The sequence below is a fragment of the Bombus vancouverensis genome, chromosome 16, assembly GCF_051014615.1.
Source record: "Bombus vancouverensis nearcticus chromosome 16, iyBomVanc1_principal, whole genome shotgun sequence".
NCBI lineage: Eukaryota > Metazoa > Arthropoda > Insecta > Hymenoptera > Apidae > Bombus > Bombus vancouverensis.
The window spans coordinates 5597195-5611549 of NC_134926.1; the positions used below are offsets into that span (position 1 = coordinate 5597195).

The window sequence follows — 14355 nt, forward strand, 5'->3', positions numbered from 1 at the left end:
GATCAGATTATAGTTCTTCAATTACAGAGAGAACAATATACGATTTTTCTCTTATAAGAATCTAGTAAGAGAAAAAGTGCCCATAAATTGTAACACTTATAGATTGTAATGTGGAATAATGATTAATTTGATTACGTGAAAATTATTTATATTCAAAAAAAAGGATGGTCAAAAAATACCAAATTCGTGTTCCTTCAGACATCTAAAATCCTAGGTAGGCATCAGACAAATAAAGGTACAACCAATATTTTATCGAAGAAACGTCATCTAAATAAAAAAAGGATGAAATATAGCGGCAATTCTTCGTATTCAATATATTCCCTCTTGTTTCAAAAGTAAGTTACAGTATAACTATAAAAACATATTTCATGGAATATTTGCCTTAATTTGTCGCGTTTTATTAATTAACAATTTGAGCAATATGTTTTTATAAATCGTTTGGAAGTTATCATCATTCGAAGTCAGAAAGTTCTAATTCGTCTTTCGGAGCACCGTCGGCTTCATCTACATTTCCTCCAACTTTCCCATCATATTTATTATAAATAATTGTACTTTTATGATAACTTAGAACTTATAGAATGACATCTTATTAGGATTTTAGAGGCCTGAAAAGATACAGATTCGTCATTGTTTGTTGACCGCCCCCCAGTTTTTAAAACATGATCAATGTGCGTATCGTACTCGTGATTGACCTAATGCTGCGCATTGTGACGCAGGACGCAGTGCTGTTAAAGCTGTGTGTCTGTTGCTTGACAGTTTAAAGATGATGACCTCTTCGGAAATCGAGGTAGAGAACTTGAGTGAAAAGAATGTGGAAGATTCTGCAATTTTAGAAGTAAGCACAATGGCAGTCGGCGGTGTTATTAAGCAGGAAAGCCGCGATGTCGATTTTCTTTCGAATTGTAGCACGTCCGTCGAGGGTTCTGTGGTGAGGATATAACCTGTAATATCTTTGACAGTCACTGCATTACAACGATACAGAAATAAAAATCACGAGTTTTGCATAATGTCTTACTGTATACAATTAATAGCTTTAATTATTTACGTTTAGTATCGTGTTTTATTTAATGCAACTTTTATTTCCAGATAGCTTCTCCCTCCATTGACAGTTTCTCTACTCTACCAGAGCAAGAAATATCAGATTTTCAAACAGATTCTAGAGATCTACAAGTAAAAGTAGACAATCCTCAGAAGCATCTTGAAACGCTTGAAACTTATATTACTTTTCGTATAACAACAAAAGTAAGTTTTATTTCAAGTTTATAGTTATATATCTGTAGAGGACGATAAACCAGCATTGATAAAGAGCATTGATAGAATGATAAACTTTTTGCATCATTTTAGTCCATGAGACCAGAATTTGAGGAAGGAGAATACATTGTCAGAAGACGTTACAATGATTTTATTTGGTTGCGACAAAAATTAGTGGATTTATATCCTACACATATCATACCAGTGAGCCATTATATATTTTTAAACTATATTAACTCTATGTTTACATACTTATCCCCAGGATAATTTCATAACTTATGAGAATGATTAAATATTAATATTATTATTACAGCCAATGCCTGGAAAACATACGTTACTTGCTCAGTTAGATCGTTATTCCAAAGAATTTATCATAGCACGCATGAAGTTGTTACATGTATTTCTTAACAGAGTTGTGAATCATCCAATTCTCAGTTGTGACAAAAATCTGTACATTTTTCTGACTACTAAACCTGCAGTAAGAATATTTTTGTCTCTTATATATTTATTTCTTCAATATACTTTTGAATATTGTACTTCCATATTTTTTAGGAATTTCTTATACATCGTAAAAATCGTGGAAATGTTCTTGTTAAAATGACTGATTCTCTGCAAAATATCGCAAGTACATATACCATGAAACAGCGTCATTTTGAATTTGAGCAAATTCGGGATTATTGTACAGCTCTTAGCGAAAAATTAGCAACTGTAGATAAAATAAATCATCGTATACATAAGGAAAGGCAAGGTATAACCAAAGATTAGTTGACTCGTTATATTAATTACTTTTTATTATGATCTCAATTAAATTATGTTTTATTAGACTACTTGCTGGAATTGCATCAATTACATCCAATTTTCACCTTATGGGCAACTTCAGAGCCAGAATTAGCTTCCTTTCTGTTAGCTATTGCTAAAGCAATAGAATGTAATGCAGTGGCTCATCAGAAACTCTTAGAAAACGTAACGAACGAGGAACGAGAATACATTTCATATGTAGATGCAGTTAGAAATGCTTTATCCCGACGGGACTCAATGCAAATTGAATACGAAATGACCGTTGAAGAATTAGCAAAGAAAAGATTAGAGAAAGATCAGGTGCACTTTACATTTTGTTTTTAAATGTAGTTATTATTAATAAATTGCGATATTTTATGATACTAATTATTCAAATAGCTAATGGGTCTTACAAGCGGTAATTCTTCAACCCAAAATTGGGGTGGATCACTTTGGAAGGCAGAATCCCGTGACGAAAAATTAGAAAGACTCGGACAAACTATTCCACGACTAGCAAAGCAAACAGAATTATTGCAAGATCGTGTAGAATGTGCGAACGAAAATCTCCGAAGTGATTTACAAAGGTGGAACGTTGAAAAGCAAATGGATTTGAAAAATATGTTAATTTCAATGGCAGATCGACAAATTCGACATTATCAGCAGTGTATGAGTGCATGGGAAGAAATTCTCACTGGTTTGAAACTGGATGGAATAGGATCCGAAGTTAGCGTAGGACCACCTATCAAGATTCCCGTTTGAATTCTATAATCTTTCACTTTCGTACATACAGATAGTAATTATCTTATGCATTTATAAAGGTAAGAAACTTAAAGCCATCCTTCGCCAGTAATGACAAATATTTTATTGCATTTAAGAAACTGACCTTTCCAGTTTCATCGTCGCTGCTTCAGCAAATTAAATAACTTTATCTCTCAAATCTTAAATGTTTTTTGTAGAAAGTACAATCGGTACTTATATACATTACAATACAGTGATTAGTCGCACACGTTGTGCACATTTATATATGTATTTCAGTTTTTCAGATATAAAAAGGTTTATGGTAAAATGGCTTTATAATACAACACGGTTACGCGAAGTTAACGCGAAAACGTAAATAAATGTATTTAATTCTACAAATCTAACTAGAGCAAATTTTAACATAAAAAATTAATTAGAAGTATATTGAGATATATTTTTCCTTTGCTAATTAATTTTGGGACCAAGTACTAAATAATTTGTTGCTAGTTATTCCATTTCTTTGAGACCATATACAATACATTCATTGACAATCAGTTCTTAGTTACTTATATCTGGTAATTACCAAAGTTTATCTATAATATATAGATAATCAATATATAGCGCTAGAATATAATTTACAAAGTTCAAGCAAACTGCTTGTAATATTCGTTGTATTATTATTCAGTACCTTTAGTCTACGTCATTAAGTTTTGAACAATCCATTATAGCGGCACTTAACAATCAACTTATTTAGGTAGTCTCGTGAAAAAAGCACAGTAAGAATCTATACAACGTGTTACATCTGTTGCTATTCACGCTTGGAATTAATAATTTTTTGAAATAGTATCATAAGTGTATGGGGTATGTTTCCAATACATTCAGTATATTGTACACGCTATCTTATTGATGATGAAACTCATAGATTTGTAACACTAAATAAATTATTGTTTGCGACATATCGTTTAGTCGATAATTATTTACTCGATCGAAGAGTAATTTGGCATCGGTGTTATGTAAAATTCCACCAGGTTATCCAAATCATAAAGTCTAGTTATAGATTCGCCTAAAAAATATATCATGTATTTTTTATTTTTTAAAATAATGTTTACTTCATTTGGAACGCTTACCTGCCAAAGTCATTTCATTATGCAAAAATCGTACTGTGTGCGCATATGGTTGTTGTATCTTTTCCCTTAATTTTGGCGCTAAACGTCTGGTCGGGTTCCATAATGGACTACGAAAATTTGGAACGTTCATACAATTTGGCTTCCACGATTCGGTTTTTACTTCTTCCAATGGTAATATATCAGTTATCCTATATTGGCTTGTATTAATGTTCCATGTGAATTTGCATCCCACTTCATACTGTGTTCTCTCTTGAGAGCTATATTTCACCAAAATAAGTATTTGAGGTATAATGAAAATTCTTGAACATAAACTAGTACGAACCATTGAGTTTGACTACTAATTTCACTAGCCTGTATCTTCATTATTAATAGACAGATAATGTCACCACTTAACGCGCACACATCTATTATTTCTATATCATAATCACTACAATGCCAATATTTCTTCTTAAATCTCATACAAATCCAGTCTGCAATATGATGAGAGAACGTTTCAATATCGAAACTTAATTGATTTATCGAAACGCATGGTACTATCTAAAAATTCGATAATTGTTTAAATTTATCTTATCAATTGTTGAATAAAATCATTCAAATTTCAAGCATAATACCAATTTTTCAGCTTTGCTATTGCTAATCATTTGCATTTGAACATAACCAGATCCATGGACATGCATAGGAAGCACACATTGGTAACTCACATATCCTCCTGTTTCCTCATCTGTAAAATGTATATATATATGAATGCTTATGCTTGTTTGTTTTTATTTTAATTACCAAAAAATAATAGAAATTATAATATACCTTCAACATCTGTAATAACTGATATCATTTCATCATCAAGTTCTATGTAACTTCTCTTGAAATGTGCAGTGCATTTTATACTAGGATACTGTAAATTTATTTTTGGAACTAATGGCGAGGAATTAACAGAATGCTTATTAGAACGATCTCTACTTATGCCTCCATTGGATAGTTGATTCTGATTCAATGGACGTAGCACATTTTTTTCCGCTAATAAATTAAAATAACATTATTGACTTCATCTATCAATAAGATCGAAGTGCTCCCTCGATATGGACAATTCAGTTTACCTGAATCAATGATTAAATCATTCGACAAACCAATATCCTGAGTAACGCTGAAATCATCCGTTTCACTCTGATCGGAATCCACCCAATGCTTCTTACCGTTTGGCAGTGCGGGTGACATTGTAGGAGAGGACGATATCTGATGTATTGAACAGCCACGATGTTTAAATTGATCGCGTATATGCTTGAAAGGAACTATGTTCTCGGCATCCTCAGTTTCATCGCAGAACTCGTACTTCTTATCAGCAAGTCTTCGTTTCCGGAATGAGCTAAGCTTTTCACAAGTCTCTTGCGCTTCGTCCGTAAATTCATACGCCTTTTCAGCTTCGAGGATAAGCTTATGCGTAGCTCTTGTCCTCGACTGCGTCGAATTCACAATGGGAGGAGGAGAATGTAAATTAGATCTTTTGCGTGGACTTGGATGACGAAAGGATCGTGACACAGGAGGTGACATTAACCGCGAAGAACATGAAGAGGATGGACTTATAGAGACCGAATGAAGAGGAGAATTAACAGAACTGACATTGCTGTCCTTTGAAGCGCCAGGTTGAGGAGAATTAGAACGTTGACTGCGTGTGCTTTTATGACTAGACTCTGAATTCCGGGTTCTCAAGATGTCTGAGGGTGGCGTGAGAATTGGCGAAGACCATGTCATAGTTTTGAGATCGGAAGGAAGTCTTTGTGGTGTAGACCGTGGGGAACACGAGGGATGCTTCACTAGTGTGATCAGATCACTACCGATATTGAGTTCCTGGGACATGTCCTCACAGAAGTCCTGTAAGATTTTGTCTCTGACAGAGATCGCTTGCTGTTCGGTTCGTGAGATCGGACTACTGTTTCGACATTTACACTCGATGCTGTCGGAACACTCGCACGACTTAACACCTACGACATCAGCAGACTTATTTATATCACAGGCACAGTCGCTTTGATTGCTGCTTGAGGTATTTAATGAATCACGACCTAACTTATCATCTAATTTAATTGGTTCTTCTAAAAAGTCATGTTCTATACTCGACTCGCACCGCGGCGATTGATCCACCACGCATTCGGGTGTGCCTACTTTCTCGTCGGAACTCTCATAACGTTCCACTGTCTTTGTGTAATCCAATTCTTCAACATCACTCATGTCTAACGGCACTGTGTCGGGAATTACAGTATCCTGTTTATCGCTAGACTTCTGGTTTTTTGATTTTGGAATGTCCAAGTCCACCCTGAGCACATGTAAAAAGTTGCCTGTGTTAACTACCACATGATTCCAGTAATTCAAACAGACAGTAGCACGGAACCTAGGATATGGAGAAATTACTTCATAGGTGGTATGGACAGTGAGTCCATGTTGAAGACAATTACACCGTACACAACCATCCCAGTTTGCTGCAAGCTCTGTAAAAAATCAAACAAATATTTTTTAATTTACTGCAATGCATTTTATACATGTAATGTTATATTACCTTCACCTTCTTCTTCATAGGATGCTGCTACTTTTAAACAGTCCTTACAATTTTCAAGAGATGGTACTGTAGTTATTGTTAAGTACGCTCTATCTGTTGGTTGAAGGTGTAGCCAATTTGTACTAGAAATTTATGTTTATTAATTACTTTCACTTACTTCATAAATTACTTAATTTACTTTGTAAATTTGAAGACTTATCTGATAAATAAAATAATTAAATGAAATCTTACCAAAGACCATGTATCACTAGTTTATTCCTCTCCAGTGGCCATTGAGATATAACAATACTAAGTTCTCTGTAGATAGTGTAATTACCAAAAAGCGTGACTTCTGCAACTTTACGTGCAACATGATTTGGAGTAAAGGCCCACCAATGTAACAAGTATTTGTACAAAGAGGTAGTGCCACTCACATCCATGGTATATGTGTATGTAAGTAAAAACTGACCACATTGTGTCAATCCCATTACAATGTGTCTTCAATAATAATAATTATTGTTATTACAAGATTCTCAATGAATGAACATTTTCTCATTTTACTACATTTCCTCGTGATATAAATTTACGCATGTAATAAACATACCCTGCTTCAAGTGCTGATTTTGGGATTACATGTAATAATGGTAAGTGTCTCCATGAAGGTACAGTAGCAAACAGTCTTTCTTCTGAGGCATAGTTGTGCGCTGATAAACAACCTCTGATCTGTAAAAATTAATATTTTTTTATAATACCCTCATCGTTCTTCCTCTCTAATTAACAAATTTTAATAGATCACTGTTGCTCTTATATTTTTTAATTTCTATTTCTTATAGGTATCATGTAATCATTAATTCATTTAATTTACAGTAGAGAACAAACAAGAGATTAAAAAACTTCATGAGCAAGAACAAAAGCACATTTTTTCTTGCATCCATAAAATATTAAGCACTATGTATCATTTAACAACAAGCATACAACACCGAGGAACGATTTAAATTTTCTTCCTGGACATGTCTTAATTGTTTTCCTTTTTTTTTTTCACATTATCACAGAATTTTGGCAGTTATTTAGGGTCTGTCAATTTCATTAACGCTCGTAGTAAGTTGAAGGTTAAGCAACATTACCTCTCTTAAAAATAGCTTCTGTAAGAAATGTCTTTTACTGCGTCGATGAGACAGGCATGGTTTCTGACCTACTATCACGTATTCCGATTTTTCGGAAGTAATATCAGAGAACCATTCATAGCAACAATCTGAGGTAGTATCGGAAGACGATGCGTCCGCCATTTTTAAATAACCCTACTGAGATACTATACGCATACGCGTGAGTATTGAAAGGATTGGAAAATACGTTTCACTCCGGTTTACGAAGCTCTGCCACATGGGTGCACTAGTCGAGTTGTTTGTTATGCTTCCTTTAAAAGAAGTATCAATTTAATGTGATGTGGTTTGAAAATCACTTGCAGTTCAAAAGAATTTTAATAGACGAATAAAACATTGGAATTCCATTATAGTTTTTAACTTTACATCGATATCATGTCATCGAACAAAAATATGCAGCATCTTCATAACTCATAGTGGTTAAATAATTTTGTTACTACTTATTATCAAATTATCGAAATTTATAATATATATTAAAAAGATATGGACATCACGTTGGATGATAGATTGAATGTATTACAACAAATAAGTCAACGAAAACTTGTTGAAATACTGGACGCGATTCCCGGAACCAAAGACTTAGTGATAGAGCAGAAACTTATGAAAATTTTGGACAGTTTTGTAGGAGTTTCTGTACTCAAGTAATTATTTTAAATTAATGTGGCATGTTACTTTTTGAACAGATATTAAATGATATTATTTTTTACTTAGACGTTATGGCGTTGAAAAGATTTATAAAATGGAGCAAGGCTTGAAGCTTTCAAATTCTCAACACATCTTTTTGGTTTCAAGTGATTTGATTGCTTGCAAAAGGGTACTAGATCAAATACAGTCAGAAATTCCTTCAAATATTAAACCACATGTACAACCATATCATCATATTCTAATTACTCCATCTGTACCCACTGTTCTTAATTCAATAATCGAAGAAGAAGGTGAATATTTTATTATGCAATTAAATAATCAATAGTTGTCTCAGTTCCATTAGAGTAAGAATGCAAATGTTTGTTTAGGATTATCTGGATTAGTTACATTACAAACATTATCTTGGGAATTTATAAGATTAGATGGGAACATCTTATCTTTAGAAAACTGTATGTTTATTGATCTTTACTATCACAAAGATACTACATTACTGCCAGCATTAGGACGTAGCTTATGGTCACTGCAACTTATACTTGGTTCACCCAAATTGACACTTTCCTTTGGAAAGTATAGTCAGCAAATGTTCAAAATTATGGAGTCAATGAAACACTGTTTAGGCTCCTCTAATATAGAAAATGAAATAGGAGCTTTAATTATAATGGACAGGAATTATGATTTAGTTACGCCACTTTTAACCCCTGTAACTTACGCTGGATTATTACACGAAGTAGTGGAAATAAATGTTGGTACAGGTATTTTGGGCAAATCTCAAGTTAAGCTAGATCCAGATAAAGATCAAATTTATGGGGAAGTAAGAGATACACCATGCAGCGAAGTTTTTCCAATTTTACATGGGAAAGCGAAATCTTTAAAATGTATGTTCTTATATATTTCTTTTATTAATTTATTTTTCATAAAAGTTAGCAGTATTTTTAATGGTTCATATCAGTGGAACAGAATGCGATACAAACAATGAAGTTATCCGAAATGGAAAGATATGTAGCGACGAGATTACAAAAAACTAGAGATCTAACGCGACAACTTGCTTTTCATATTTCTGCTTGCCAGCTAATAGCAGACACATTAAGTTCTGACTTTCAAACCTTGCAAAAAATAGAGAAATGTATGCTTGAGTGCAGAGAGAGGAAAGAGTGTTTGAGTCATATTGAGAGATATGTAGGTATGTAAATTCTTTTAATAGACAACACTATCTTTTTTCAGATGATTTTATTCATCGCGATCTTACAACTCATTTTTCAGACGATCATCCACTAAGAACCTTACGTTTATTATGTTTATTATCGATTACAAGCGATGGAATTACCCAAAATGAACTGGATTCTATACAAAAACTTTATCTTCATGCTCACGGTTATAAACACATACCGTTATTTTATAAATTGCATAGTATAGGTTTATTGAAGTATAGGTCAGAAAATATTTTACACAAATTACCAAATTGGAACAGTGAATGGAATAATAATGCACAGAAGTTAAAGCTGTTACCCAGTTACTACAAGCAAATGGAGCAAAAAAGCCGTTCGTGTGCAAGTTACGTATTCAATAATGTTTACGTACCACTAATCGTTAGTAATATTATTAATTAAATTAGTTTACTTGATAATGTTTAATATTGAATGGAGTTGACAAAAATTCACATCTCTATAGGCTCAAATATTAAATATTGTTGTGAATCAAGAAAAGGATACTAAGAGTCTTGACGAATTAACAAATTTATCAAACTGCGTCATAAGTGGCCAACGTGGTTCATTATTACCAAAAATGGTAGTGATATGTATCATTGGTGGTATTACCTATGCCGAAATAACTGCTTGCCGGTTTATAGAAAAATCGACTGGGATTCGACTTGTACTAACCTCGGATAATATAATAACAGGTAATAAATTGCTGGAGAAGGTGCAAGATATATGAACATCTTAAAGATGATAATCAAAAATTTGTAACATTTATATATAAAGTAATTATATGTAAATAGTAGCAAACATGGAAGTATAAATATACACTAAAATAGTGATTAATTATTTATATACTGTTATTTTCAACATTATTCACATGAGTGTGTATACACGGTACAATGATAATCCACTGTTAAACACCCACATAAACAATATTCAATGTTCCCTGATTTTTAATAATTTCGATTTTCTTCTCGATTACGATCCCGATCACGGTCCCGTCTCTGACGGCCCCAATCTTGTCCCTGTCGATTATAATTTTGCCTATCACGGAAGTTTCCTTGATTTCCTCTTGAGAAGAAGTTTCCTGTGACGTAAGACGTTCATCATCATTAGTATTTTACAATCATATACAATACAAATCATTTTACAATTTTACAATTATTTAAAATTACTTAAAGTTTTCATAGCTTACCTTGTTTCATTTCGAAAATACGTTCATTAGAATCCACGAAGTTGTTTACTTTATCGGTAAGCTGCAATGCTAGAGATTGTAAACGGCTTGGTTCGCTGCGATGCATCACAACCGTTTCTGTTGGATCATCCAAAGATGCCATAAGTTCCTCGTTGATAATCATTTTACTAATGATGGAATGAACAACAGGTCGCTTCAGTTGAAACATCTCTGCCAATTTTGGCATAGAAATCGAATCATAGACGTGGGAATACGTGAACAAGTACGTTCTTAAAGCCTCTTCTTTGATTAATCTTGTGAGCATGTCACGAACTTTGTCCGCTTGGTAAAAGAGGTCCCAAACTTTAGCATTCATTTTTTCGTTAATGATAAAATTATTGCAAGCCAACCAATTTCCATTGCGCATCGCTTTTGCCGCCGCGACAACGTGTTCTCTCATAGATTCTGGAGGTCCAACCAAAGACTGACGTTCACTTGATCTCAACTGTTGATAAAATGTCTTGGAAATCATTCTTCTCCTCGCATCAAATTCATGTGCAGCCATGTACGGAATTTCAATGAGCATGGCAGAAACTAAATAAACACACTCAAGGAGTTCCAAATTGATATGCATATGGAATGGCATTTGCCTTTGTTTTTCGATTTTTTCTTGTTCTTTGCTCCGTTCATGTTGTCTTTGAGGAAGAAGACCTTGTGCCAAGAGTTCCTTTACTTTACCAGTCACCATTAAATCAACTAAACAATTGTGTGCGTCTTTAATATTCGCGTGACGGAATGCACATAAACCCAGATGAGCAATAGTTCTGTTGTATAAAATCTGTAATTGGAAATAGAGGGGAAAAAATTCATAAGAATATGGAAAAGCATAATTTCATTATAAAGGATACAAACTTGTGTAGCTGGATCGGAATGCTGAATGGTTTCTTGTAAATGGGACATCAGAATAAGATCACGTGCTTGAAACCAGTTATCGTGAAGAGCATGATGATAAACATGAGAAAGAATCGCACGAGTTCTAAGTCTGTCTGTCCCGTCATGAGCATAAACGTATTTACAAAGCTTCTCCATAACTTGCACAGATGTTGCAACGTCTAGACCAAGTTCTCCCTGAATATGTATATATTATATTCTTAGATTTTTATCTGTAAAATATTAATTATATACTTACTTCTTTTTGTTTAAGAACATTTGGATCAAATTTATAATATAGATGTTCAATTTTACGTAGGTATACGCGGCAAAGTTCAGAAACTGTGCCTTGCCTTTCTAAATATTCTTGAACTTTATCTATTATCATGGACACTTGTTTCTCATCTTTCAACCTAAAAAGATGGTGAATATTTTCGTCTACATTTTCAATTTACTAATTTATTTAAATATATATACATACCTTTCTACATATTCATTACTGTGTGGATCGCATTCCTTTAATAACTTAGTAAATTCCTCATCTAAACGTTCTACTAACGTTAGCACACATCCATGTATTTTATAAGGCGGAGTTTCGTACTCTTCTGCATCCTCAGATACCACTTCAGCGATAACCATATCTTTCGTGTTCAAAAGCATATCAAGCATTTCTGTGATACGTTCTAGTATCCTACAAAAAAATAATTTATTAATTCATAAATTGGGATGGTTTCATATTCTAAAAATTTAGAATATAATACCTACTTTGACCAATATTCAGGTTTCATTGCATCTGATACTTTTGGGTTGTAATCGAAAATAGAGGACACGATAGAAAATTTGATTTTTACAGCTACTGCTGGTCCAAGATTATGAGTATCGGCTATGGATTGCAGTTCGTGTAAAAGTTCAATTTGTTCCCTTCGATCGGTACGTTTTTTACCGCGAGCCGCGATGATCTCAGAAAGTTTCTTCAACACAGCAGCAACATTAATTTCTGCATCCTTCGCAAACATTTTCGGCTTTTCGGATGGAATGGCTACACCGCCTTTGACAGTTTCCCATTCACCTTCTTCGTCGTCTTCATCTTTCTTCTTTTTCCGTTCCTTTTCTTTACGTTCCTTTCGCTGTTCCTTTCGTTTTGTCTTGTCTTCTTCTTCCTCTTTATCTGTCACTCTATTTCAGAATATGCCAATGTTAATATTACATTAATTAATTATTACTTTCATCTATTTGTGTGAATGAGTTAAACATACTTTTTGATAAACCGTTCACGTATATTTTGATATTGACCTTCATCCTCACTACTTGTACTCTCGCTATCTGAAGAACTACCCCAGTCAGATTCACTTTCACTACCTTCTTCTCCATCAGCTATGCTTTTCTGTAAAAGTATGATCTTGTTAATATCAAGAAAAGGAAGTCACAAAATATTTTATTACATATAACAAACCTTAAATTTAGAAGTATCTGGTTCACTTGCTTCTGATCCAGCCTTTTTGAAAGGAACTGCACTGTCCTCCTCTTCCTCAGATTCTATAACTTCCTCAGCTAGATTTTAAACAATGATTAATTTTTATTTTAAATAATTAAATTAGAACATCAGTAAATATTATTGAATTACTATTGAATTGAAATATTATTGAATACTATCAGTGAAATTGACTCACGTTTTTCTTCCTCCTCATCATCATCCTGATCTGGATTTTCTCTGAATTTTGCTATATCTTCTTCAAAATCTTTATTATATTTACGCAGTTTCTGACGCAATGAAGTCAATGACTTTGAATTGTTTTTTGACATATTTTTACGACCCTCACGATCTTCCCATACTTCATTGATAAAATCTTCCATTTCTACTAAACATCTGATGTAAAAACGTGGTGTTTGACCACCTTCTTCCTTTGCTATTACAGGCAGAGCTTTTTGATAAGCACGCATTAAATCCTCGAAACCTATAGTTACAATATAAATGATTTTAATTAAATGAATACTTTATGAATAATTTATATTTGTTTAACATCATTAAACTTTGTAAGCACTTACTGGACAACATGCTACTCATATCTTTGATCTTTTTATAATTTCTTATGAGCTTGATGAGATTTGCAATCTCTTCGTATCTTTTTTCTTTGGTTGATCGTACAACCCTCTTAGTTTCTTCTTCTTCATCACTGAACTGAAAAAATTTTACATTATGTTAATTCAAATTTTGTATGTTTGCCACAGTATAAAAAAGGAAATAATGAAATATTATAATGTTTAAATTTACAGTAAAAGCTGTAGTCGGTGCTCGTTGAACCTGCTCCTCCTCGGAAGCACTATCAGATTCAGAATCTGATCCAGTAGCAAAGAAACGACTCATGTTTAGAAAAGTACTGTGTCAGAAAAAAGGAACAAATTTAGTAAATGTTTAATACTTGAAAAGGTGGTATATAAATGTATATACTTTATTATTAATAAAAATTTTTACATATATTTATTTATAAAATTTTATAATATAATATGATAATAATAAAATTGAAATTTGAACTGTGCATGTAATAAAATCTGCTCTGTATATGCGATAATTTTTAAGCACATGGTGCAATAGTTTGATTAGTATTAGTTTATGTTGAGCACGCATTGTTATTAACAAAAATGATGTAAAAGTATATAAATTTTATTTATTCATTTATAAACTTACGTATTACAAAATTGATCGTTTTTTTCGCTTCAAATGGTTAAACTGCCACAGGTTAGAATGACAACGCCATTAAAGGCTGATACATCATAAAATTGCTGTGATGAAAGGTGTTCCAAAAAAAATGGTGGAAAGTTTTCAAATTCTCCT

General features: G+C 33.1%; 4 protein-coding genes across 6 annotated transcripts; 2 read left to right on the forward strand and 2 right to left on the reverse strand.

Moving 5' to 3' along the window:
* Positions 1-696: 696 nt before the first annotated feature.
* On the forward strand, positions 697-3722 carry LOC117154572 (sorting nexin-7). 2 transcript variants are annotated; one of them, XM_033329661.2, is made up of 7 exons: positions 697-928; positions 1087-1242; positions 1345-1455; positions 1565-1729; positions 1804-1999; positions 2075-2349; positions 2428-3722. In XM_033329661.2, exons 1-7 carry the CDS (start codon positions 764-766, stop codon positions 2785-2787), a joined length of 1428 nt encoding a protein of 475 aa, XP_033185552.1. In that variant the 5' UTR covers positions 697-763; the 3' UTR covers positions 2788-3722. The 2 variants fall into 2 exon arrangements, with proteins under 2 accessions (XP_033185552.1, XP_076481819.1); XM_076625704.1 differs by having other exon boundaries at positions 697-835.
* Positions 2868-7703, reverse strand: LOC117154568 (uncharacterized). 2 transcript variants are annotated; one of them, XM_033329656.2, is made up of 10 exons: positions 7542-7703; positions 7022-7140; positions 6670-6915; positions 6445-6560; positions 4988-6370; positions 4698-4907; positions 4505-4614; positions 4216-4430; positions 3894-4150; positions 2868-3829 (listed from the first exon to the last, which is right to left on the reverse strand). In XM_033329656.2, the coding sequence occupies exons 1-10, from the start codon at positions 7701-7703 to the stop codon at positions 3744-3746; spliced, it is 2904 nt and encodes a 967-aa protein (XP_033185547.1). In that variant the 3' UTR covers positions 2868-3743. The 2 variants fall into 2 exon arrangements, with proteins under 2 accessions (XP_033185547.1, XP_033185546.1); XM_033329655.2 differs by having other exon boundaries at positions 6439-6560.
* Positions 7704-8026: 323 nt separating this feature from the next.
* Vps33B (vacuolar protein sorting 33B) lies at positions 8027-10268 on the forward strand. Its single transcript, XM_033329659.2, has 6 exons — positions 8027-8218; positions 8289-8512; positions 8591-9097; positions 9172-9402; positions 9483-9808; positions 9891-10268. The coding sequence occupies exons 1-6, from the start codon at positions 8061-8063 to the stop codon at positions 10152-10154; spliced, it is 1710 nt and encodes a 569-aa protein (XP_033185550.1). The 5' UTR covers positions 8027-8060; the 3' UTR covers positions 10155-10268.
* Positions 10252-14342, reverse strand: eIF3c (eukaryotic translation initiation factor 3 subunit C). The gene is made up of 12 exons (XM_033329658.2): positions 14209-14342; positions 13795-13900; positions 13569-13701; positions 13193-13477; positions 12976-13073; positions 12779-12906; positions 12288-12698; positions 12004-12213; positions 11782-11935; positions 11505-11720; positions 10614-11430; positions 10252-10505 (listed from the first exon to the last, which is right to left on the reverse strand). Exons 2-12 carry the CDS (start codon positions 13885-13887, stop codon positions 10372-10374), a joined length of 2679 nt encoding a protein of 892 aa, XP_033185549.1. The 5' UTR covers positions 13888-13900; positions 14209-14342; the 3' UTR covers positions 10252-10371.
* Between the last annotated feature and the right edge of the window lie 13 nt (positions 14343-14355).